The 25,894-nt window shown below is 39.3% G+C and overlaps 1 protein-coding gene across 4 annotated transcripts in view; it reads left to right on the forward strand.

Moving 5' to 3' along the window:
- CXADR (CXADR Ig-like cell adhesion molecule) overlaps nt 1–25,894 on the forward strand; it is a 55,602-nt gene that overhangs the window by 12,793 nt on the left and 16,915 nt on the right. For 2 of the 4 annotated variants that reach the window (XM_059392172.1, XM_059392174.1), the window contains exons 2-7: nt 10,371–10,537; nt 14,456–14,660; nt 20,094–20,249; nt 21,715–21,837; nt 22,372–22,510; nt 23,543–23,726. In XM_059392172.1, the coding sequence (XP_059248155.1) occupies nt 10,371–10,537; nt 14,456–14,660; nt 20,094–20,249; nt 21,715–21,837; nt 22,372–22,510; nt 23,543–23,726 (974 nt within the window). The remainder of the gene's footprint in view (nt 1–10,370; nt 10,538–14,455; nt 14,661–20,093; nt 20,250–21,714; nt 21,838–22,371; nt 22,511–23,542; nt 23,727–25,894) is intronic. The other 2 variants (XM_059392173.1, XM_059392175.1) reach the window with 1 other exon arrangement.

Consider the following 25,894-nt stretch of genomic DNA (forward strand, 5'->3'; position numbering starts at 1 on the left):
GAAGCAGGCTCCCTGCTGAGCAGAGAGCCCGATGCGGGCCTCGATCCCAGGACCCTGAGATCATGACCTGAGCCGAAGGCAGCAGCTCAACCCACTGAGCCACCCAGGCGCCCTGCTGTAGGTATTTTTAAACCTCTTTCATTCTATTTGCTCTTTTCTTTTGACTCGTATAAACATGCGCTACATTTCTTATTTCAAAACAACACTTCCTTGACCCCCAATCACCCTGTACCACTTTCCTCCTATACCCTTGAGAGCCAAGTTCCTCAAAAACAGTACTCGCTTCTGTCTCTGCTCATACATCTCAACCTCTGTAGACAGATACATCCCATTGCAACTCCCCAGAGCCATCACTAAATCAGATATGATCTATGTCACTAGTTGTGCTCTTTTTTCAAACATAGTAGATACATTTCAGAGTCATTTGTTTATATAACGTATTTTGAGTTTTTCTTGTATGGAAGGCACTGCTAAATGTGAGGGATAAAAGATTAAAAAATAAAAAAATAAAAAATAAAAAAAAGATTAAAAAATACCTTCTCAACAGTCGTAGCTTATGTCCTAGTAGAAGTGATAAGCTTGTAAGATGACAGTGAATTGCCATGTTAGATACTGTTTATTGAAAGATGATACCGAGGGGCACCTGGATGGCTCAGTGGGTTAAGCCTCTGCCTTTGGCTCAGGTCATGGTCCTGGGGTCCTGGGATCAAGCCCCGCATAGGGCTGTCTTCTCGGTGGGGAGCCTGCTTCCCCCTCTCTCTGCCTGCCTCTCTGCCTACTTGCGACCTCTGTCTGTTAAATAAATAAATAAAATCTTTAAAAAAAAAAAAGAAAGAAAGATGATACCGAGTTGTGTTGGAACTGTTCTAAAAGCTTTTCATACATTCTTTTATTTAATTCTTACACTGGAGTAGGCATTATTACTGTTAATATTAGGAGAAAAACACTGATTTAAAAAGGCTGGAAATTGGCCTATAGCTAAGCAGTTAGTGAGCTCAGTATGAATTTGAACCCAGATCTGACTTTGGAGCCCATGCTATTAATGGATAGAACTGCTTCCATAATTCAGTATGCTAATGTGTCAGAAATGAATGTCTGCACATGTAAGGGAGCTCCAGGAACTGCTGCTTACTGCCCTTGAGTTGTGGAAGAAGGGGAGGAGATGGATGTCAGGGAAAGACTTCCTGTTGGTTGATTGTCTAAAATTAGGACTTAGATCTGAAATAGATATTTTAGTTCAACACCCTTAATTTATGTGTGAGCCCTAAAGTAGCAACAATGTCCAGAATGATAGTGGGTTTTGTTGTTGTTTGTGACAGATGACAGATTCCTAGTCTGGTACTTATTTTCCTCTTAAAAAAATTTCACCCAGGGGCACTTGTCTGGCTCCGTCCCTAGAGTGATGCTGCAGCTCTTGTTCTTGGAGTTGTAAATTCAAGCCCCACATTGGATGTAGAGATTACCTAAAAATAAAGTTAAAAAGCAAAACAAAAACAGATAAAGATTCACCCAAATACCTGAACCATGTGCTACCTAAAATTCCTTCTCCTTAGAAGTTGAGTACAGCAGAGGAAAAGTGTGTATACTAAAACCTTCCTCCACTCACGGTGATTGGAGTAGGGTCTACAACCTCCTGGTGATTCATAGTGCTATTTATTTATTTAAAATATTTATTTATTTATTTATTTGTCAGAGAGAGAGAGAGAGCGCGCACAAGCTGGGAGAGCAGCAGGCAGAGGGAGAAGCAAGCTCCTCCCCACTGAGCAAGGACCCCATATACTGGCCTAGATCCCAGGAGCTGGGATCGTGACCTGAGCAGAAGGCAGCTGCTTAACCTACTGAGCCAGGTGTCCCCATAGTGATTTTTAAAGCAAGATCTCTGTGTTCAAGGGTGTTTACTGGTGAACTTCTACTTACAGGATCAATGGGGCTTGTATCTTGCTCCGCATAGTGGCTTAGATACCTCTCAGTATCTCTTTCTTCATTGTAAAATGGGGTAATGGTCATACCTCCTTTAGAGTTATGAGAATTTAGAGTTAATATATATACACTTTGGAAAAGTGCCTGACACATAATAAGCACCCAGTCATTGTTACTGTTTGTTGTTAAGATAATGATTTCCCCGATTCCATCTCTGTTTACTTCCTGGACACCTGTGGGGAGCAGGGAGCTTGGAATTTGCATTTAAAAAACTGCATAGAAGAGCATAGAAGTCCATTTAATGTCATTTCTCATTCTTATTAACTTACCTAACTATAAGTCTTATTTCCTTAGCTCTGAGTACATATTAACCCACTGTACTGGGTACCCCACATGGGAATTAAACAAGCAAAACCTCTAAAGCAAAGGGCATAATTTCTACCGTCCTCTAAGTGTTTTTCATCTCTCTCCCAGCAATATGGAAAGGCCTAGTTGGAGTACTTAACTATAACATTAACATACTTAAAATGGTTTTTTTTTCTTTTTCCTTTCTAGAAACACTCACTATTTAGGTGACTTTTATAAATTGCTAATCCCAAAGCAACTTCCTGGTGAGAAGGAAAGTTGCCGCAGGTTGCAGGGAGGGTCCAGGAAATGATCTAAATAGCATGGCAGTTGCATTTTTTTTTATAAGATTTTTTATTTATTTATTTGACAGAGAGAGATCACAAGTAGGCAGAGAGAGAGAGAGAGAGAGAGAGAGGAGGAAGCAGGCTCCCCGCTGAGCAGAGAGCCCGATGCGGGACTCGATCCCAGGACCCTGTGATCATGACCTGAGCCGAAGGCAGCGGCTTAACCCACTGAGCCACCCAGGCGCCCCGGCAGTTGCATTTTTTAAAAGCATTTCTATTTCTATTATTTTTATTTTTTAAAGTAAACTCTGCACCCAGTAGGAGGCTCGAATTCAGACTCTGAGATCAAGAGTCACTTACTCTACTGACTGAGCAGCCAGGTGCCCTGGCAGTTGCATTTTTGCAGTTATTGGAATATCCTAGAGACTTGATGGCTAACACAGGCATCTGTAGTATTTGTTATCAGTTACACACAACAGAATTACACTTGTCCTGATCAACATGTCCCTTAAACGGGTCAGTTCCTGATTTACCCAGTTTGTTTCTTAACATTAAAATAGTAATTTTCTTTGACATTTATCAAAAGGAATTAGTACCAAGTAAATTATAACCACTGATGATTAAGGTCATCATAATGTAGCCGTTCCCAAGAAATCAAAGAAATATGCAAGACTTTCGGAATGCAAATTTAAATTATTTTTTTCCCTAGTCTTTCCCCCCTTTTTTGTTAATATCTTTGGAATGACTCCAGATATTTTGAGAAACCATGCATCAGTATGTAGTATTTTTTTATTTTTGTTTCGTGTTTTAAGGGTAGTTGAAAAAATAGGACAAGTAAGTTTTCTTCAGCTACAGTTGTGATTTCAGAATGTTTACAAATAGGTTTCTTTTAAAATTTTTCTTGATGTCCAGTTTCTCTCATTTTAATGTAACTATATTTAAAGTTGTTTACATGTTAATTTCCTAATCAGATTTGCTAATATTTCTTGTAACGTGAGTATTAAATTAATAAACATCAGTCTTTGCTCCTATCAGTACATGATCAGGTTTGTTCAGCTTTTTCTGAGCTCTATCTCCTGTATGGGATCGTTGTTCCGTTCCTTTGCTCTCCTGGATTCATGGTCTCCTGTGGCCCTCCTTCTTAGGCTTTTCCCACAAGGACTGATAGGCTTTGTGTCCCTTTAATCACCACCTCTTTCATACAGTTCCTTCATCTTCCCTCTACTCTGTGCTCTGCTCTCCACTTAAAGTCTATCAGTTTTGGCCAACACCAGGTCTGGGGGAGGTTTTTTGTTTTATTTTTAATATTTTAATAAATTTAATTATTTCTTATTTTAGAGAGAGAGCGGAAGAAAGTGTGAGCAGAGGGAGGGGCAGAGGGAGAGGGAGAAAATTTTCTAGCAAACGGCCCGCTGAGTGCAGAGCCTGCCTCTGGGCTCCCATCTCAGGACCCTGAGATTATGACCTGAGCCAGATCAGGAGTTGGGCTATTAACCAGCTGAGCCACCCAGCTCAGTGCCATATGGAGCTCCAGGCTCCCAGGAACCTGGTATCATGACCTGAGCCAAAGGCAGATGCTTAATGGCTGAGCCACCCAAGTGCCCCTTTAGTTTCATCTTTAATAGAGAAAGGTCTCAAGTGATTTTCACCTACTTTTAGCTCCATTAAAACTTGTTAATTTTTCTCTGTTTTGAAATAGACCATCTTTCATCTCTGTTCCTTCTCTGATAAGAAGCTACTTGTGCCTATGAGCTGTGGGGTTTTTTTTCCTTTTCTTTCTCTCCTTCCTTCTGTCCTTTCTTAGCTGAGTCTTTGACTTTGAAATCAAATGTGAAATGTTCACAGGAGGTACAGAGTAGGAAGGACACACGGTAAAGTAGCAATTTCAGTAAAGGAGGAAAAGTGCTTATGATGGAGTCCTCATCAGCTGCACGAGGTGTACATGGAGGGCATCTAATTCAGTTTTGGGCACAAGGAATTAATCCATGTTTGGGCACAAAGAATGGCTCCCAGAAGAAGTGCCTGGACTCAGTGATCTTTAAAATCCCTGTGCATATGCCATCACTGGTCAGACTTCACATTTAGTACCTTTTGTTAGAGGTAAAAACAGGAAAAATAAGTTCGAGCTATTCTGTTTTGTTTCCCAAGTGATAGAACAACAGAAAACCTTTCTCTTCTCAGCAAGTTTGTTAAAAGCTTCTGGTTTTCTGACCTAATACAGTTAAATTTGTGGTTTTTTTCCTCCCTAGCTTTGATGTTCTCTATTCTTTTTTTTTTTTTTAAAGATTTTATTTATTTATTTGACAGAGAGAGATCACAAGTAGGCAGAGAGGCAGGCAGAGAGAGAGGAAGGGAAGCAGGCTCCCTGCTGAGCAGAGAGCCCGATGCGGGACTCGATCCCAGGACCCTGAGATCATGACCTGAGCCGAAGGCAGCGGCTTAACCCACTGAGCCACCCAAGCGCCCTGATGTTCTCTATTCTTAAGACTTTACTTACTCAAAACATAATTGAAATTTCTCACATTTACATTTTTCTCACTTTAAGTCAGCCATAAAGTTTGATGAGCACTTTCTATTTTCCAGTGATTTTAAGATTGCAAGGAGGAAAAGATACCTGAAGACCATCCAGGTCAATGGGTAACTTAAACTTGAAGGAGTTTGTTAAAAAGATCAAAGCAGGTCCTTAGTTCAAAACGTTGCCTTCCTGCTAGAGGAATAGAGTCTTCAGTTATCTTCATTTCTTCTTCGTTCTTAGGGCAGAAACAGATCTTCCATGTTTGGTAGGAGATGACAACATCAAGGCTAAAAACATACTTTGATGAGCTGATGTCATTTTGATGCTCCAGTAGACGTCAGACTGGGCAGAAGAGAACTCTGAAGATTCAAGTGTTTGAAATTTGAAGATTAAAAAAAAAGCAAGCAGAAAACTGGGAGATGTTAATTCACTCACTGCCATAATTAGTTGTGATTTAGTATGTTTAGTTGCATAATCAGTGCTGAGCACTTATTAACTGGATTTTGCAGACTGGGAGTTCATGGTGTTCTACATATTTTATCATACTGAACATAAATTTAAGTGAAATTATAAGATTTGTTATTTGATTTAGTTTTCAGGCCATGTTTGAATCTGCAAGTAGTTTGCAGTTTAAATTCTCACTTAATTTGCTGCATAAATAGAATTGGGCAGCACCTATTAGGAAAGAATCCCCAAAGACACTGCGTGGAACTGAGTGTCAGCCTTTTGTCTCCTACAATTTGTGACTGTTGCTTACTTCAACACTTGAAAAACTGTGCCTCTGTGCAAAGAGCCCCTTTGGTGTTGCTAGGAAACCCAATAACTGTTTTGTACAATCTTGAGATTTTAATTCATTTCTAGTGCAACACTTTGAAGAACAATTGAATGTTTTAAACATTTTTTTTAAAAAAGAAATGCTGAAAGCCATTTAAAAACCCGTTTATTTATTTATTTATTTATTTATTTTAGCAGTACACACATTAAAAGCAGAAATGGGCAGTCACCTTTCTTAAAATCTCAGTTCTCAAAAACTAACTGCTCTCAACAGTTTCGGATATATCTTTGCAGATAATTTTTATACATATGTAACTGTTTCTAAGGTAGTGTTTTAAGATAAAAGTAATTTTTATGTGTCAAAGAATGAAAGATACTATCATGAAAATTGAGTTGCATTTTATTCTAATGACTGTGCAGTAGAAGTACAGAGAGCCTGGTTAGGAGTAATTGAATATGTACACATTTAGATACTTGTTGTCATTTACCTTTTTTTATTTTATAAAATGAAAATTCAAAAAGCACAGAGGAACCAGAAAGTTTTAAATTTTTTAAAAGAAAATTTCATTTTCTTGTGTATTCTGGCTTGATATTTTTGAGCTATGTCTTCATTCATTTTGGAATAGAATTTTCATTCTGGGGTTTACTCAGATTGTTCTTACCTTAATACATAAAGTATCAATACCCAGACAAACTAAATGGAAGTAACAACTTGTAGTAGCCATGGAAAGGAGGTCTTCAAGTAGCAGGAACAACTTCTGGTAGATTAATACTCTTTTTCAACCTTTGTAAAACTGATCAAATTTATAATCTTGTCACCAGTTCTTTTCTACTAATGTGCATGGAACTACAACAGGAGATAGAGGGAGCCACAAAAATTTTCAAACCCTTTTGGAGCTAATGATTTAAATCAGGACGTGGAATTTTAAAATTTACTTAAAAATACAAGGTATGGGAAGAAGATAAGCTCATCTACATCTAGAACACATGACAAAACCTTGGAGGCTACCTAAGTCCACTTCACAATAAAGCTTATAAAGTAAAAAAAAAAAAAAAAAAAAAAAACCAAGATAGTATATACTCAGTATATAGTATATAGTATATTAGTATATACTAATAAGTGCCAAATGGGTGATCAGGTAGCAGAAAGTAAAGTACTGTGAATGTTTGTAGGAAAACAGAAAGAAAAATCACCGTAGGTTAGAGAGGCAGGAGAATGCCTAAGTGAATGAGGTAATGCCTAATTGGAACGGAGTTTATCAGAAAGGATAGAAAGTATTTATTCAGAGGATTGGATATTAATTCAGGAGGAACACTTGAGATTATACACATAAATACCAAATTATAATTTTAAATAGAATTGTGGACATAAAACGGAGATTGGAATAGTAATGGACCTTTTTTTAGGATATTAAATAGTCCATTTGGGCTGAATCAGTGGGTTTGGATGGTCTGTCAACAGTCTTTGCTGTGTAACAAACCAACCCGAACTCTAGAGGCTTAAAGCAAAAAATTTGGGTGTTGCTTCATGATCCTGTGGGTTCCCAGTTTAGGCCAGGCTGAGGTGGGAAGTTCTGGTAGCTCATGGGGCTACAGCCCTCTGGTCTAGAACTGGGGCTGGAGATTGTAGGGTAGCTGTTGAACACCTTTGTTCTCTCCTGCTTGGCTTGGTCTCTCTGTGGCAGGGGTCTGAGGAGGGCGAGTGTGGGAGCAGCAGTGTCACTTGAGGTCTCACCTTGGAACTCAGACAGCAATACTCAGACTATATTCTCTTGGTCAGAGTTAGGCAGCCTCTGATTTAAGGGAGCAGTCTTGTGTCCAGTTTCGATCCGCTATTTGAGAAGTGCACTTAAATGTGATTAAAAGCTTATAATGGTGCTTGAATTATAAATGGTTTGAATGTAATTTCTTTCATTCTCAATCTATTAGCTTCAACTTTATTAACATTTTATTACACGTGACAGTCAATATGTATTACCCTTTCTTGAGGATAATGAAAGGATCTTGGGATGGCTAATCATTTAATTCTTCATTTTGGTTTGGTCTGTTGGGATTTATTATTTGAAAAACAACCTCAAAATCATCAATTATGGAGAATTAGGACTTGATTTACTTACTCTTAATTTTTCTGCAAGATGTTAGTATTTTCGTGGCAGCAGGGGAAGGACAGGGGAGAGAGACAGGTCCTCAGTACCGTAGTCTCAGTGCTTAGGGCTTCTTCCAGGCCATCCTCTGGCTCTGCAAGGCAGTGTTGGGTGATGGGGAGGACCAAGTGAATGACCATTTGAGACTAAGGTTCTGCATACAGAAAATGTTGGATTATCTCAAGGAAAACAGATGTGGCAGACAAGTGCTATGCAAACCTTCTAGTGTAAATATTTTAAAATATAAGTTTTGTGTGGTAGTTTATTTACATACTAAATTTATATTTTATATCAAATAGTTGACTTTTTCAAACTTTCATCTTATAAGATATACATAGTAAACCTATTTTTATATGTGAATTGATATGAATAGAATTGCTTTTCTCTTGAAAAACAAAATATGAAAGGATTATAAACTATTTTTTCTCGGATATATCCAGAAACTACCATTATGCCTGTACCCTACTTTTACCTTTTTTTGCATGTAAATGATACTAGTTTTGTTATAGTAAACCATTAACAGCAAAGAGGAGGCTTATTGTTCAGTTCTTATAAAGATACAGTGGATTTAAACCATCTTTGAAAGACTCAGTCAGAAGAATCTTGGAATTTTTGGGCCTCAGGACATCTTATTTTGGTTTTTATTTACTTTTCAAGTATTGCCATTCAGCATTTATTCTCTGTGATCTAAGTAGAAATTTTATAGAATACAGATTCCAGAATAAGTAACGGAATTTTAAGATATCTTTTTAATAATAATATGATGGACTTTTTCAGAAGAGAGATTGGAAGGGATGAACAGTAAGAAAAGTCTTAAAGATAATAATTAAGTCAACTACTTGATAAATTAAAAAATACCTAAATGGATGGCATTTTTTCTCTTTGAGTTGTCATCAGATTTATTGCTTAGAAATATATTTTTTTTATTTAAAGATTTTATTTATTTATTTGACAGACAGAGATCACAGGTAGGCAGAGAGGCAGGCAGAGAGAGAGGAGGAAGCAGGCTCCCTGCTGAGCAGAGAGTCCGATGTGGGGCTCGATCCCAGGACCCTGGGATCATGACCTGAGCCGAAGGTGGAGGCTTTAACCCACTGAGCCACCCAGGCGCCCCTGCTTAGAAATATTTTTAAGGGGCAACTGGGTAGCTCAGTTGGTTAAGCGTTTGACTCTTTAAAAAAAAAAAAAAAAAAGGCATCTGACTCTTGATTTTATCTCAGGGTCCTGAGATTGAGAAGATAAGTCCCAGGTCAGGCACTGGGCCTGAAGCCTGAGTCTGTCTCTCCTTCTTCCCCTCCCCATCGCTCAGTTCTCTCTCTCTCTCTCAAAAAAAAAAAAAAAAAAGGTATTTTTAAGCATTCAGTAAAAATTATAGAATCTAATAAAGATTTATTTAACATAGGCTCTTTGCTCAGTGTAGGACTTAAACTCATAACTCTGAGATTAAGAGCCCATGCTCTATTAATTGAGCCAGCTGGGCCCCTCTAATTTAATAAAAATTTAGAATTAAAGAAACCTGGGTAGAAAACCCATCAAGATTCCAGATGAATGGATAAAGATGGTGTGGTGTGTATACACATACATACATACATATATCTGTACAATTTGCAATGACGTGGATGGAACTAGAGGGTATTATGCTAAGTGAAATTAGTCAATCAGAGAAAGACAGTTATCATATGATCTCACTGATATGTGCAATTTGAGAAATAAGGCAGAGGATCATAAGGGAAGAGAGGGAAAAATGAAACAAGATGAAACCAGAGAGGGAAACAAATTCTTAATCTCAGGAAACAAATTGAGGGTTTCTGCAGTGGAGGGGTTTGGGATGGGTGGGTGGGTAAGTGATGGACATTGGGGAGGGTATGTGTTGTGATGAGCACGGTGAATTGTGTAAAACAGATGAATCACCCACCTGCACCCCTGAAACAAATAATACATTATATGTTAATAATAAAAAAAAGAAAGAAAACCTGTCAAAATCCATCAGCATGTGCCCCAGTAGAAAGAGTTACCAGTGTGTCTGGCACTGTGACAAGTAGGAATTAATGTAGCCCTGAGTTAGTACAATATAACTGACCTTTTAGAGACTCTAGCTAAGTTCAGTTTTAAACATCTGCTTGAATATAGGATACCCTCTACTAATAGAAACTTGTATCTCATATGATGTTGGGAGATTCACAATGCTCTTAAAGGAAATTGTATCAAATAAGATGATACTAATATTGGCATTCCATTTCTACAAAGGTACAAACTGAAAACTGGGGACCACTGAGCTTGAACCGCATCACTCTGGACACAAATCACATCCTGTTCTACTGAACGGCCGGGGTGTGGTGAGCCTAACAGTGGATACTTAATCCCTGTGCGTGTTTCTTTCTCCAGATTTCACCAGCAGTTTGAGTATCACTACTCCTGATCAGATGATTGAAAAGGCCAAAGGAGAAACTGCTTATTTGCCATGCAAATTTACCCTTAGTCCAGAAGACCAGGGACCACTGGACATCGAGTGGCTGCTATCACCAGCTGATAATCAGAAGGTGGATCAAGTGGTAAGTTCGCTAAATGCTTGCTCACTTAGTAGATGTCCGTTGAACTTCTTAGGTGTCCATCACTATGCTGGTCACACAGGCAGAGGTGGGGACTATGTAGTAAACCCCAGGCTTCTCTGTCTTGTGGTCTGGGTGAGGAAGGCAGTCACTGTGATATAAAGTGAGGACATGCATGTAATGGATGAAATGGTTAAGTGGCCTAAGATTATTTTTTTAAGGTTTTATTTATTTGATAGAGAGAGATCACAAGGCAGGGACTTGTGGCAGAGAGGCAGAGAGGCAGGCAGAAAGTGGGTGGGGAAGTAGGCTCCCTGCTGAGCAGAGAGCCCGATGTGGGGCTCGATCCTAGGACCCTGGGACCATGACCTGAGCCTAAGGCAGAGGCTTTAACCCACTGAGCCACTCAGGCACCCCTGGCCCAAGATTTCTTAGTGAGGGCTTTAAGGAAGAAGAGGAGCTTAGGAATGTTCTGAAAATCTGGAGTTGGACATGAGTCAGGGAGTGGTAGGAGGAGGGTATGTGGAGAAGGCTTGATAGATAGCATGGTAGGAATATACATCATGTATTAGGGGACAGCAAGTAAGCAAGACTTGGTGAAGAATTAGAATTCAACTTTTTGTTTTTTGTTTTATTTTTTCATTTTTTTTTAAAGAATTCTTTTTTTTTTTTTTTAAAGATTTTATTTATTTATTTGACAGAGAGAAATCACAAGTAGATGCTAGAGGCAGGCAGAGAGAGAGAGGGAAGCAGGCTCTCCGCTGAGCAGAGAGCCCGATGCGGGACTCGATCCCAGGACTCTGAGATCATGACCTGAGCCGAAGGCAGTGGCTTAACCCACTGAGCCACCCAGGCGCCCCAAGAATTCATTTTTTAACACAAGGATTCTCTTACCAGTATAAGAGTCATCGAGTGTAACAGTGTAATGCAAATACATATTTACAACAGTCTGTTTTCCATATTCTTCAAGTTAAATATCCTGAATAATTTCTTAAAAAGCAAAACAAAATCTTCATAGCAAAACAATTTATAAAGTATTTAATCTAAAAAATGAAATAGCAAAATACTGTTATAGAAATTTTCTTAATTATGAAGTATTCAGTATTATTAAGTATTAATTTAATTTAGTTTACTTTAGTTAAACTAATAGTTGACCATAGCAGGGGACTGGGCTGGAGAAGTTAGCCATCCTTGCTCCCTGTGTGATCTCTTTAGTCAGCAAACAGTGACCATGTGCTATGCACTTAACATGTGCTGGGAAGTGTTTTATAGATTTTAATAATATATTGTTTTGTAAGCCTTAAAACACCCTAAAATGAGAATTTTTATGCATGTGAAGAATAGGAAATGGAGGCCCAGGGTCACACAGCTGGCAACAGATACAGATGGGGTTTGAGCTGAGGTCTCTCTAGCTTCCTACTGCACTTTATGGCCCCTGGCTCCATCCCACACTGCCTCCCGTGTGTCATACGCCTCTGTCTTCCTGTAGAATAGGAAAAAGACACCCTCCTCTCATGGTTGTGATGAGAATGCAGAAGGATTTTATAAGCTTAAAATTCCTGTAAAAATTAATTCAGTGCCAAGTCCATAAACATACCAAGTCAGATAGATGGGGTTTACATCTTAGCTGTGGGGCTTTGCAAAAGTTGGTGTGTGAGAGCCACTGCTGTCCTCAGCTTCAGGGTGAAATGCGGACGGCGCTGCACCATCCTTGCAGTGTTGTGAAGAGGAATCAGAATTGCCTGGTCGATGTTAGTTCTCTGTCGCATGACTGCATTTGTGGTACTGTTTTCTTGAGAAAATACTAAGAGAGTTTACAAAACTAACAGTGAGGACGCATCTTGTCAGACTCATTAAAAAGCTGCTGAAGTGTGTTTATAGCACAATGAGGGATTGAGTATAGAAGGCTGAACAAGGGAGTCACTAGTTCAGTGCGGAGGACGATAGGACAGCCTCGTTTGAGTCAGCCCTAGACCTTTCAACTGCTGCTTTTATTTACTTAGCAAACTGGTATTGAGTGCAGACATTTAATATATAAATTTTAAAATCTAGTGGACAAAGGGTGGGATTAGCATCACAAGGGGTGATGATACCGAAAAGAACCCAAGTCCCTGCCATCAAGAAATTCCTGCAGAGGACACTGATGTCCTGGTTATACTGCCCATAATTAACATCTTAGATAAAAATTACTTTCAGGATGTAGACTAGTCATGTTCTCTGATTATTACTTGAGTTTGGTGCCGCTGCTCTTTGACCCTTAGGTCCAAGATGACCAGATGACCAGAATGAAGGATTTCATTAGCAAGTGTGAAAAAATTATCAAGTATGTTAATTTGGGTGATAGAGATGACTATTGTAATTCTGCTCCAAGCCAAGTTTAACACAGAATTTTATTTTCCCTCTAAATTTAGCCTTTAGTTATTTCCATTAAAGCTTATAACAGTGGCCCAGAAAACTCAGTGGAATTAGAAAGGGGTCTTTGCTCTTTGTCTCAGAAGACTAGTTGAAAGGTCCTGTTACCCTGGGCACATATATCCCCGAGGTTTAAAACTTTGTCTTTTAGAGTCTAGAACCCTCAAGTGCCTCTGACTTTGTATTAAGATTAAAAAAAAAAAAAAAATGTTGTCTTTTTTGTTGTTGTTAGAGTCCACCTGTAAATTACCACAAGCATTTTTTGGGGAATAAGGGTGGTGGTGTTTACCTGATTTTATACATTTGATTGACAATACTGTAAGCTCTGAGACTGCTAAAAAGCAGCGTGCATAGGAATTCACACATCTGTGTTCTTGTCTGGTCTAACTAAATTACTCTCTTATGTAGGGCTATATTACTTACATTGGGTCTTGGCTTTCCTATTTATTTATTAAATTTTTCTTGTGAATTTGTTTTTATTGGGATATAAGCGATGGGTTGGGAAGTATCACGGGGGTTATGGCTTACCGGGTAAATGTCCACTCTGATCTGCTTGGGAGAACTTCTGGAGCTTTTTCTTTTTGGAGCTGCTGCTTTTGCTGCCAGCAGCCTCTTCAGGTCCACTGGTAAGTGGCTCTTGGTTTTCCATTTGAAATTAAAGTGTGTGACCATACTCAAGGATTCCATTGATCTCTGTTTTCTTTCTTTCTTTTTCTTTCCCCTTCTTTGTTTCTTTCCTCCCTTCTTTTTTTGTTTCTTAGATTTTATTTATTATTTTTTAAATTACTTTCTTGAGAGAGAGAGAGTGCAAGTGTGTTGAGGGCAGGGGGAGGGGAGAGAATCTCAAGCAAGCTTCATGCTCAGTGTAGAGCCTGATGTGAGGCTCAGTCTCAGGACTCTAAGATTGTGACGAGTAAAATCAAGAGTCAGATGCTTAAGTGACTGAGCCACCCAGGGCTCCAAGATTTGATTTGATTTTTTTTCAAAGATTTATTTATTAAAAACACATTATTTGAGAGAGACAGTGAGAGCACAAGCAGGGTGGGGAGACACATAAGTGGATTCTCCACACAAGCAGAAATGGGGGGGACAGAGGGAGAGGGAGAAGCAGGCTTCCTGCTGAGCAGAGAGCCTGACGCAATGCTTGATCCCAGGACTTTGGGATCATGACCTCAGTTGAAGGCAGATGCTTAACTGACTGAGCCCCTCTAGTGCACAGCCCTCCCCATGATTTCATCTTTAAGTAATCTTGACAAACCCATAATGGGATTCAAACTTAGAACCCTGAAATCAAGAGTCGTGTGTTCTACTGACTGAGCCAGCCAGGCACCCTGTGATGTCTTGTTTTCTTAATATGTGATTTGAATAATTGTAGTTTTCCTGATGATATTGTGTTTTTATTCTTTTTTGGATCCTACAGAAAGTACCATGGTGTATCCACAGCTCCTTTAATGAGACAGAGGGTTTGCTTATTTGTTTTTCCCTTGTCTTATTTTGGTTTTCTTTCAGATTATTTTATATTCTGGAGACAAAATTTATGACGACTACTACCAAGATCTGAAAGGACGAGTACATTTTACAAGTAGTGACCTCAAATCTGGTGACGCATCAATAAATGTAACAAATTTACGGTTGTCGGATATTGGCACATATCAGTGCAAAGTGAAAAAAGCTCCTGGTGTTGGAAATAAGAAGATTCAGCTGACAGTTCTTGGTAAATTGTTTGTATTAATGTTACTTGTTACCAGAGTAATACAACACAGTTCTGTAGTAGCAGCATCTGAAGTAATCCTAATGTCCTCAAATAATATAAAACCAGCACCATTTTTTGGATTAAAAATATAGGAGGTGATCAGCTTCTTTGTGAAATTCCTAAAAGAGTTTAAAGGCAAATGAACAAGTTTTGTGATATGGAAAAAGAACCCCAAGCCAGGCTTTAGGAAATCCAGGTGTTTTTTTGTTTTGTTTTGTTTTTGTTTTTTGTATTTTTCTTAGATTTGCCCTGGTCTCCGCCTACCTTTTGAAACACAGAAAGATTTAATTATTCTTAAATCTCTATCCTATTCCATTCAGTTCAGAAGTGGTTGTTATGGGCACTTCAGGCTTTTTCAAACTATGTAACTTTAATAAATGGGATTTCTATGATGAATACTTGGAGTATTTAGAACAGAAAAGATGGAATACAGTAGAACAAATATTAAAGGGATAATCCCACTAGACATCAGATAATCATTTATTATTATTTTTAAAAATTTTTTAAAAAGATTTTATTTATTTGACAGACAGAGAGGGAACATCAGCAGAGGGATTGGGAAAGGCAGAAGCAGGCTTCCCACTGAGTGGGGAGCCTGTTGCAGGGCTCGGTCCCACGACACTGGGATCATGACCTGAGCCGAAGGCAGTGGCTTAACCACTGAGTCACCCAGGCGCCCCATCAGATAATTATTTTAACCTCTCTGAGCATCACTCTTTTTCATCCTTTAAGGTAAAGGGATTAGACAAATGATCACTAGGCTGTCTTGTTTTCTCTATGACAGTTAAGAAGGAGATTAGTAAACTGGCAAAGACTGCAATGTTCATTCTTCTCTAGATTCTGTGGTTGTGCACAAGCAGTCTTAATTCCTTCAAACTGAGAAACTGAAAGGTTATTGTTCATAAGTTTACTTCTAAAGTCTTAACATGGTAGACTTTATCCAGAAATACAATGGCTGCCACGTAGAAAAACACAATTGTCTAGCTCTGTTTTATGATAGGAAATTCCCCCGTTTTGTGACCTAAGGTGTCCTGTTTTGGGTTACACTCGTGGCACACTCGTGACAGCAGCCATGACCGCCACGCAGGAGAGATGTCCCCTTTTCATTAAACCTTACAACCCAGCATTTCATACCTCACGATGGATGAGGGAGAAGCACTGACAGTAACTTCTTTTGTTATGTCTGTGGGGGATCACTGTGGCCTCACAAGCTGTGAATCCAAACCAGGGAGGGAGGAGGGGTGAAGTGGAGGGTAAGAGGAGAAAGGGAAGCGATTACTGAGGGCCAGTGGGGATGACTAATACTCTGATTTGACAAGCTGTGTCAGAGCTGGAGGAGAATTTCCCGTAGTGCTCTCTTCCATGTTCTCAGATGAGTCATGGCTGGTGCTGGGAGACACTCCCAGAATTTTCTCTTGCAAGTGACTGTTGAATGGAAGCTTATCTGTTAGCTTTACCTGAGACATCTGCTTGGATAGTCCAGAGGAAAAACAAAACGAGGTGCCCTCTAGGGACCAGACCCAGTGTTAGTCCAGTGGAACTCAGTTCACTTGGAGGCCTTGCCTAATACCTTCATTTGCTTCTGGGGAATCTGGAGGAGATGCCACAAAGGCATTCACAGAGTAATGATGCTTGTTCATTGAGCCCTGTGTGCTGTGTGGACATGACCTGGGATGACTGTTAGCTGCCTGGGTGTGAGGGTGAAGTGTTACTGTAGCTCGCCCCACTGCCAGAGCCTGCCCTACTCTTCAGATAGGCCACAAGTTCATGTGGGTGCAACTCAGTAACAAAGGGAATCGACTGAGGGTTAATATGTGGCCAAACATCACTAGCACCTTCTGCCCCTTGACCTCTGAAGGGGCATATGAATGAGACCTTTTGATATAAACAGATGACGTTTTCTTGATGAGTAGAACAACAATTAATTGTTTCCTGGTTGTACACAGCCCAGTCGCATGTGGCGTAGCTCAGTGAACGCTGGCCCTGAGGGATTTGTAAGGCATTGGTAAAGGACAAGGCATTTTTTTCCCCCATTTTTTATTTTGAAATAGTTTCAAAATAAAATAGAAAAGTTTCTCTAATTGAACATGACTTTTTCCTCTCTATGAGTGCAAAAAAAGAGAAGTATCTTGGGACCCACTGAGACTATGCAATATCTTGTTTCTTCTCAAACTTTTGCCCGTGATTTCTGTGCACAACTTCACTTGGAGACGGTATTTTGTTGCTGTTCCATCACTTAACCCATTTATTATAGGCTAGTGGTGTTTTAAATGGTGGAGCTTCTACTGGTCTTTCAGCTCCTTTAGTCACTTTACTGTGATGGCAGAAGTGCTGTTTATCCAGGCACCCTTGGCTATTATTTTCTGTGCCAGATCGCCACAGCTTGTCTTCATCTTGGTTTTGCCACAGAAGGAGCATGTGTACTTGGCATGCTGGCTCCTGTCAATCTTTTGCACCATTTTCCTGAGGGAGGCACCGTAACAGGTCCCATATTTGGCAACGATTCCGACCTTCTTGATGCATTTAGCCGTGTTGCTGCAAACTAGTTCTGAGCCCAGAGCATGGTGTTTTCAACCAAGCAAAAATAGCATTTCTGGGTAGATGATGTAATGTCCCTTATTGGAATTTAGAGTGTTTCTCCCACAGACTGATGCAGGCCATTAGTGTGGGGGGGGGTGATGATAGGGTACATGTATGGAGTACAGCGTTACTACACTGCTGGAATGCTGCCCAAGTACAAGTTGGTGGACACGCGCCTTTTCTTGAGAAGGACTGTTGGCTGTGCTAATGATCGTGGAAGCAAATATTCTGGGGACAATGGTCAGGTATCCTGGAACCCCAGGCCAAAGAAACATTAGAAGATAAGACTTTTGTATCTGTAAGTCTTCCTTTGTGGTTTTTATCTTTCTTTCAGTATACCCAAGTGCCATGAATTACGAGTTACCTTCCTGTGGTTTAATGGTTGGGGTTGGCATGTGAAAGACTTGCACTTTCTCCTCCCAGTGGAAAGCAGGCCCCTCCAGAGTGAAACCCAGAAGCCAGGGTTGGTAACCTCTTGTTCTATTACAGGCCGAGTGTGTATCTCAAGCTCAGTGGGGCCTTGAATTTTTTCAGCAGCCACTTTAAGTTAACTGCCCATTATTGGATGTATTTGGTTTATGGGAAAGGGATATTTTGTTAGAAAAGATGAAGGTTAGAGTTAGAACACTGTATTACCAGTAGATTTTTTTTTTTAAGATTATTTATTTATTTGACAGACAGAGACCACAAGTAGACAGAGAGGCAGGCAGAGAGAGAGGAGGAAGCAGGCTCCCTGCTGAGCAGAGAGCCCGATGTGGGGCTCAGTCCCAGGACCCTGAGATCATGACCAGAGCCGAAGGCAGAGGCTTTAACCCACTGAGCCACCCAGGCCCCCCACCAATAGACTTTTGATGTATGAAGCAATGCTTCAATATCTCATAATATCTGCTAATTTATGTAGTAAAGGATATATTTGGTGGTTTGAGAAAATGAAGAAAAGAGCTCATTTCTTTGAAGATTCACAGAATGAAATAATTTGCAAAACTGATATAAAAGTTTTTCATTGATGTAGTTCCCCAGGGCAACTGATCAATCTGAAAAAGGAACATATTTGCTTAGGAAAGTAACCAGTACAATTAAATGCTGTGTCCACCCTTGTTAAAAGGTACAGGCAGTAAGAAGAGTGGCAAAATGAAATCAAATTTAAGTATTATCAAAGAATGTAAAGATGTGAGATCATGAATGGCAACCTTTGTTAAAGATGCTCTGCAGTAATTCTTTTGGTCAACTTTGGAAAACAGTTTGAATGTTTCTTATTTAGTTAAACATGCACTTACTAGATATGATCCAGGAATTACCAAGAAAAAGGAAAATGTGTGAACATTTACGTAGTGTTGAAGCACCATTTCTAATAGCACAAAACTGTAGAACCCATTTACATTTTCATAGCAGTGAAACAATAAAAGCCCATCTCTAGGACTGAAAGAATAAAAATTAGCTCCGACTGAAAAAGAAACAAGCAGGCCTGCTATTTACCAGACTGGGAAGACATGCAATAAAACCCGCTATTCATAGGGAACACTGTTCCTCCCAAGGTTGTGGAGTGGGGGTAAACTAGAAACTGCTGTTGCTTCCCCATTCTTGCCCCCACTTTACTCATCTTTTCCTGGGTTCCTCTGTTGCTAAATGGCCCTCATGTCCAGTGTAATCCCTGCTTCTCCTAATCTTGCCTTGGAAGTAGCCTCTGATTTAGAATGGGTCCACACCGCTCTTAGCCCATACTCAGAATCTTTCAGGATCCCTCCTCTAATGGTGAGATCCTCCTCTACACATCTTTTCCCTTGGAGTTTAGCTGATTGAGCTTCAACATGAGCCCTAAAACTGGAAACCATGTTTGCTGGTGGATGAATGGGGAAGCAAATCTGTGTTCTAGTCCCTTGATAGAATACAGCTGAGCATTAAAAAAGAATGATCTAGTGAGTGCATGGATCAGCATCAAAAGACAGTGAATAAAAGGAGTAAGACTGGAAAAAAAGTAAATGAGTATTATTCCATTTATGTGATTCTAGAAGCAGTAGAACAAATCTAGTGTGTGCTAGAAATTTGATATGTGGCTGCCTGGAACCAGGGTTGTGGCATCAGATCTCAGCATGAGGGAAATTGCTTGGGAGAGGTTAAGCCATGCTCCATGGTAGTGCTTACACATTTGTTCAAAATGATCCCCCAGAAGATGCAGTTGTGTTGATTTTATTGTATGTACATTGTGTCGTAAATTCAGCAGAAGAGTGAAATGCCAAGGTGTTGTTCCAGTGTTTGGAGTGAGTTACAAGGAATGGGTTTAGCAGCGGCTCTAAACAGTTTCCCAGAGAGACCTGGAGTGTACCGTCAGGGTGACCTTATTATAACAGTGCTCTCTGGATGGTTTGGGGTTAATGTAAATGCAGAGTGTTAATTGGTCCTGTTATCAGCATTATTTGTTATAAATCCCCCAAATGGTAAGATAACAGCACTCAGAGGGATATGACAAGGCACAGACTCCCGGAGTGCTACCTTCATGTCAGGCACTGAGCAGAAGAACAGGTAAGGACTGGAGGAAAGTGGAAGCCACCTGCACCATCTTCTTTTTTCGGATGCACCCGTTGGAATGAAGGAGCCCAGAGCCCCTGCCTGAGAGGCCTGAGCTCATTCGTGCCTGCTTCGTGTTGCGTAGAGTAAACTGGTGCTGATGCCTTCTTACTGTCTTTCGGTCTTGTCATCCCAGAACTCAGGACCACATGATAATGAGTCAGTGGTTGTGCAATGTACTATGTGTTTAATCCTTGCAAACATAAGTTCTGTTGTCTTGTGTAAAGTTACCATTTACTCTTTTCTCAGTTAAGCCATCAGGTATAAGATGTTACGTTGATGGATCAGAAGAAATTGGAAATGACTTCAAACTAAAATGTGAACCTAAGGAAGGTTCACTTCCATTACAGTATGAATGGCAGAAGTTGTCCAACTCACAGAAACTGCCCACTTTGTGGTTACCAGGTATTGCTGATATTACAGATTATACTATATGCCATCAGTTTGGAGTTAGATCTAGTAGTGGGGTATGTGTGTGTGTGTATTTTGAAATTCCCAGATACCTCCCCTTTTCTGTATAAAACAATCAGGATTCCATGAGAATTATTCATTGTTTTACAATGACAACTTAGTGTCATATTGTGTTAATGATAATATTTTTATAATCTCACTGCTTAGGATATTATAGTTTCTTTGTTATAGATTTTTTAATAGTAAGTAATACTGTAATCGTAATAGTAACGATTAATAGTAATCGTAATGTAGACAATGGCTTAGTTATAATAAGAGTAGGATCTTGAATGCTTTGCCTAGATTAATGATGAAGTAGGATTTCTCTCCACCTCTTCCTTTTCTCAAACTAAGAGGCCAAAACTATATGACCCCTTCTGACTCTGAAACATCTTTCTTCCACCTGCAGGGATAAAATAGGTTTTGAAATCTTCTGCACCAAAGAGCCTTGTGGGATGGAATTTTTGGTTTTGTTTTTTAAAGTAATCTCTAGGCCCAGTGTGGGACTCAAACTCCTCAGCACCCTGAGATCAGGAGTTGCATGTTCTACCAGTTGAGTCAGCCAGGCGCCCCACTGTTTTTTAGAATCAGTGTGCCTCTGCTTCAGGGGAGGCTGTATGTGGCTAAGGCAGTGGTGGATACTCTGGCTTGTGATACAAATGAACTAGAGGGCAGTAACAGCTGGTCCTTGAACAACACAGGTTTGAACCATGAAGGTCCATTTATACATGGATTTTTTTACAGAGCGTACTGAAAATGTATTTTCCTTATGATTTTCTTAGTAGCATTTTCTTCCTAGTTTACTCATTGCAAGAATGCAGTATATAACACAGATAAAATGCAAAACATGCCCGTCGGCTGTTTATGCTACTGTAAGGTTTCCAGTCAAGAGTAGGCTAATTATAGTTACATTCAAGGGACACATGGGTGGCTCCATTGATGGAGCGTGGGACTCCTGATTTCCACTCAGGTGCTTATCTTGGGGTCACGAGATGGAGCCTGTGTCAGGCTCCGGGCTCAGTGCAGAGTCAGTTTGAGATTCTCTCTCCCCCTCTCCCTGTGCGCCCCCCTGCTCGTATGTGCACTGCCTTGCTCTAAATAAATAATAAAATCCTTTTAAAAATTACAGTTACATTTTGGGGGAGTCAAAAATTATACCCTGATCGTTAACTGTGCAGGAAATCCTTACACGCCTGCCCCCGCCGCCCCCCCCCCCCGCCCCCGCCGTTGTTTGAGAGTCAGCCGCGTCTGCGTTCTGGAGGTGCTCACATGTCTCCATAGACATTTGTTCGTACCCAGCTTCCATTTGTCTCACTTTTACCTGGATTGTCAAGCTTAATATGGTTTGCCTTTACTAAAAACTTAGCAATGCAATATTGTGAAGATGGGTTATGCCATATACTTCCTTTTTCCCCCATAGACATGAAGTCACCTGTTATATCTGTAAAAAATGCCTCTACTGAGTACTCTGGGACATATAGTTGTACAGTCACAAACAGAGTAGGCTCCGATCAGTGCCAGCTACGCCTGAATGTTGTTCCACGTAAGTACCTTCTTTCTGTCTGTTGTGAGGACGTCTGTTTGCGTCGTCTTCATATAGCTTCCTTTGGTTCAGTCAGCAAGTGTGTATTGAGGGCAAGGGGATGTTAACTTGGCAAAGCACTCTGTGATTTGGTTATTTGCTATTCGAAGTCCTGGGAAGGGGAAAAATATATAGCCTTTATTATTGTAATGACATTAAAAAGGTAAGAGTTGTCAAATTGACTCTTGTATTTAGATATTAGAGGTATAAGCTATTTAGAACATTCTTCTATGACAACCAAGGTAGCTATGATATTAAAATCTTTTAGTCTAGTTTCATGATTTTTATGCTTGAAATAGATTATGTAGTCCAGAAGAAAGTTCTTCCAGTGGGTCTTTTCCACTGGACCAAAAAACTAATAAATGTGTTCCTTAAAGTTAATATATGCAATGAAATCCATCCATCACTATGTACCCTTAACCTTCAATATGACTAGATACGGATACAGATTTTTTTTTTACTATTAATTATTGTCTTATTTATATCTTATTCTAGCTTCAAATAGAGCTGGAACAATTGCAGGAGCAGTTGTAGGAATTTTGCTTGCTCTAGTGCTCATTGGTCTTATCGTCTTTTGCTGTCGTAAAAAGCGCAGAGAAGAAAAATATGAAAAGGAAGTTCATCATGATATCAGGTAATTAAGTGACACAAGAGTTGACTGATAGAAATTAAATTTTTATGTCTCTAAAGCATTAATTCTCTTAACCACCTGAAGCATTTACCCCGCTAGAACTGGATAAAGCATTTACTTTCAGTTTCAAGTGCGCGGAACTGACCAACCTCTGTTGTGCCCTGCCTCCGGCCCTTATTTTGAATCCTATTTTAAGAGCTACTGCAAATGCTTAAGACTGTCTGCCTCCTCCCGATAAAGTGCAGGCATGAAGTTTCTCCAAAAATGAGCAGATGTTGAGGTTTAGAAAGAAAGACCTGATAGTATCAAGTGACATTGGTAATTTATAGAAATGTTAGTAATTATGATTTTATTTTTTAATATTCTAAACTAGTAGATCTTAACTAGAAGTGTGCATTGCATTATAGAACTTTAAAATAATAACATATGACTTAAATAACATCCAGCAGGTAAATTGACATTTGGTAGGTCTGGCTTGGGGTCTGGACACTTGTCTTTTTAAACTGCACCAGAGGTAACTCTGGTGTATATTCTTTGTCATTGCTTGGTATGAAAATTCTTATGCGTAAACTCTGAGTTTTTGTAAATTTGAATCTGCTAAGTTTTCAGCTAAGGTCTTAGAGAAGTAATTTCCTTATTTTGGTAGAAATATTTTCATAGATGTTAATGCCTTATTAGCTATAATGTGTTGGCGTGTTGGCCGACCATAACTGTAGATTGTCTTATCAGTGATAGTAGAGTATGAAGAAATTTAAGTTTGTTCCTTATAAGACAGCATTATAGAATCAAATGTTTGTAAAACTTTCATTTTATTATGTATGAAGGAATATACTCTGTAAATGATAGATTTGGGATGAATACACAGTCCATAACATTGTACCTTACTGCAATTGCTTTTTTGTGTGTCATGCACACTTTTATATACACGATACTTAGAGGATCTTTCTTCACCCATACCCATTTTTCATAGCTTATGTAATTATGGGTTTTTAGAAACTTGTTCTTTGAACTTGTGTTGGGATCTTTGCTTTCTAGGGAAGACGTGCCTCCTCCAAAGAGCCGTGCGTCCACCGCCCGGAGCTACATCGGCAGCAATCACTCGTCCCTGGGCTCCATGTCTCCTTCCAACATGGAAGGGTATGCCAAGACTCAGTATAACCAGGTACCAAGTGAAGACTTCGAACGTCCTCCCCAGAGCCCAACTCTCGCACCTGCTAAGGTAGCTGCCCCTAATCTAAGTAGGATGGGGGCGGTGCCTGTGATGATTCCAGCGCAGAGCAAGGACGGGTCCATAGTGTAGAGCCTCTGCACTTCCATGTGTGCTGTCCAGGTTTCTTTTCTCCTCTTCGGGTAGGAAGACTGTTCCGTTCTAAATTCTGCTACCAGCCTCAACATGTATCAAGAACTTAACCAGAACCTGAAAATTATGTTTTAAAAAGTTTTGTGTGGTTACTGAAATAGTAAAGTTGAATTGAAGTCACTAAAGACAGATTCACCAACTAAAAAATATTTCCTTTAAGAGATTGATTTGATAGATTTCTAAATATCAACACTTAAAAGATATAGCACTTTGAATATGAAATCCTAGGTGAAGAAATTGGTGAACTTACATGCACCCTAAGTTGATACTTGAATCATGTGCACCTGGTACTTCCTGTTTTCTACCATTTATTTTTAGGTTGCCTTTCTCAATTAATTTGTGATCTGGTATCCCCTCCAAATTGGTAAAGAAACATCCATCCAAAAATACTTACGACACACCTGTGTTTGTTCTTTTTGAAACTTCTTTGGAAGCTCATTTAAATATGAGTTTGAAACAGCTCTCTAATAACATAAAAAACACTACAGTGTTCTAGAAATTACTAGTTTTACTTCCGAATCATTTATAGACCTTGTCTATGAAATGATTTCTTAACTATTTAATTGATAGACTGCTGTAGGCAACAAGGACATAGTAAGCTCCTTTACATGCTAAAATAAAGGAGCATCTCTCTGATTCATTTAGAGATACTAGTTAGCGGTGCGGTAGTGAATATGGGTTTTGTTGATGAGTGATCTGATGCCTTGAGGCCTGTGGCCGTCTGTAGAACAATGACAGTCAGAACAAGGATGGAATATTTTGCAGTTCCCAACTAAACACTAGCCCTTGAGGTGATATTTTTCTAATAAGAAAATTATGACTCATTATTTGACAATTACAGTTTGAAATTCCCCAATCATTGGTTCTAAATTGAAAAACATTTGTTCAGTGTTTAGGGGGGGTGGATTATGTTGGTGTTGCACAATATATGTTTTAGAAACATGTAATCCTACATTTACCACTTGAATGTGGTTCCTGGAGGTTATTGTCTTCATAGACTCAGAATGATGAAATACATTTTCAGCTAGGAAGTGTCCTCCATCGATTCTGTATTTCAGACTTGGGAGGATGTATAGCTCTTTTATGGCCAACATGTCCTTGTGTAGTTGCAGAAAATCACGGTGAGCTTGGAAAAGAGTGAGTCTTAGTTTTGTGAAAGTGATTTATTCTTTAAAAAAAAAAAAAAAAAAAAAGGAGAGAGAGAAATGAAAGGAAAAGGAGTAGAAGGTATACTCCTAACTGCCAAATGTGTTAAATACTATTGTAGTAGAAGAAAGTGAGTTTATTGTATTTCCCTTAAGATTGTGAGGGAGTGTGGATATAGTAAAATGAGCCAACAGTTTCTTTATAGTAAATAAGGTTTGCAATAAATTATTTCACTAGCTCTAAAACCTTTTCCCTAGATTTTGATAGGGAGTCGGTTTCTGTTGATCTCTTCGGGTGCTGTGGTGGTAAATGCTACATTATAAATTAATGTTCGTATGAATTTGAGGTTAGGCAGAGTATTGTGTATACTTTTTAATGCTGAACTTAAGCTGAATGTCTGTGTAATGGATTAGTGTATAGTTTTATATATTTGGAAGCATTTTTTAGTAGGTTTTTAACCCTATATAATATTGCTTTTATACTTGCGTTAACATTTTCATCTGTGCCTTTGGGTAGTTTTAATTTTTATTATGAATTTCTGGTGCCTATGAGCTAGCTATCACCTGAAAGGTGCTTAGAGGTGAAGGTACTGTTAAAAACACATCACTGTGACACCTTTCTCTTTTCATACTTTGATTCTTGCCTCCTCTTCCTTCTTCTTTTTGGGTGCAACTTAACCGATTGTGTTATTCATAAAGTTTCTAAAATTTCAACATCCCCAGCACTCTGACTGTGTATGATTTTGTAAAAGTAGCTATTTTTGAACGCCAGATGTTTGGCCTGTTTTGTATAATAAAATTTTTAAGATAGTGTAAGAATAAATAACAGATCACAGACTTGGATAATAAAAGCATTTGATCCTTCCTGTCCCCAGTTTTCAT

The sequence above is a fragment of the Mustela nigripes genome, chromosome 2 (assembly GCF_022355385.1).
Source record: "Mustela nigripes isolate SB6536 chromosome 2, MUSNIG.SB6536, whole genome shotgun sequence".
NCBI classification, from domain to species: domain Eukaryota; kingdom Metazoa; phylum Chordata; class Mammalia; order Carnivora; family Mustelidae; genus Mustela; species Mustela nigripes.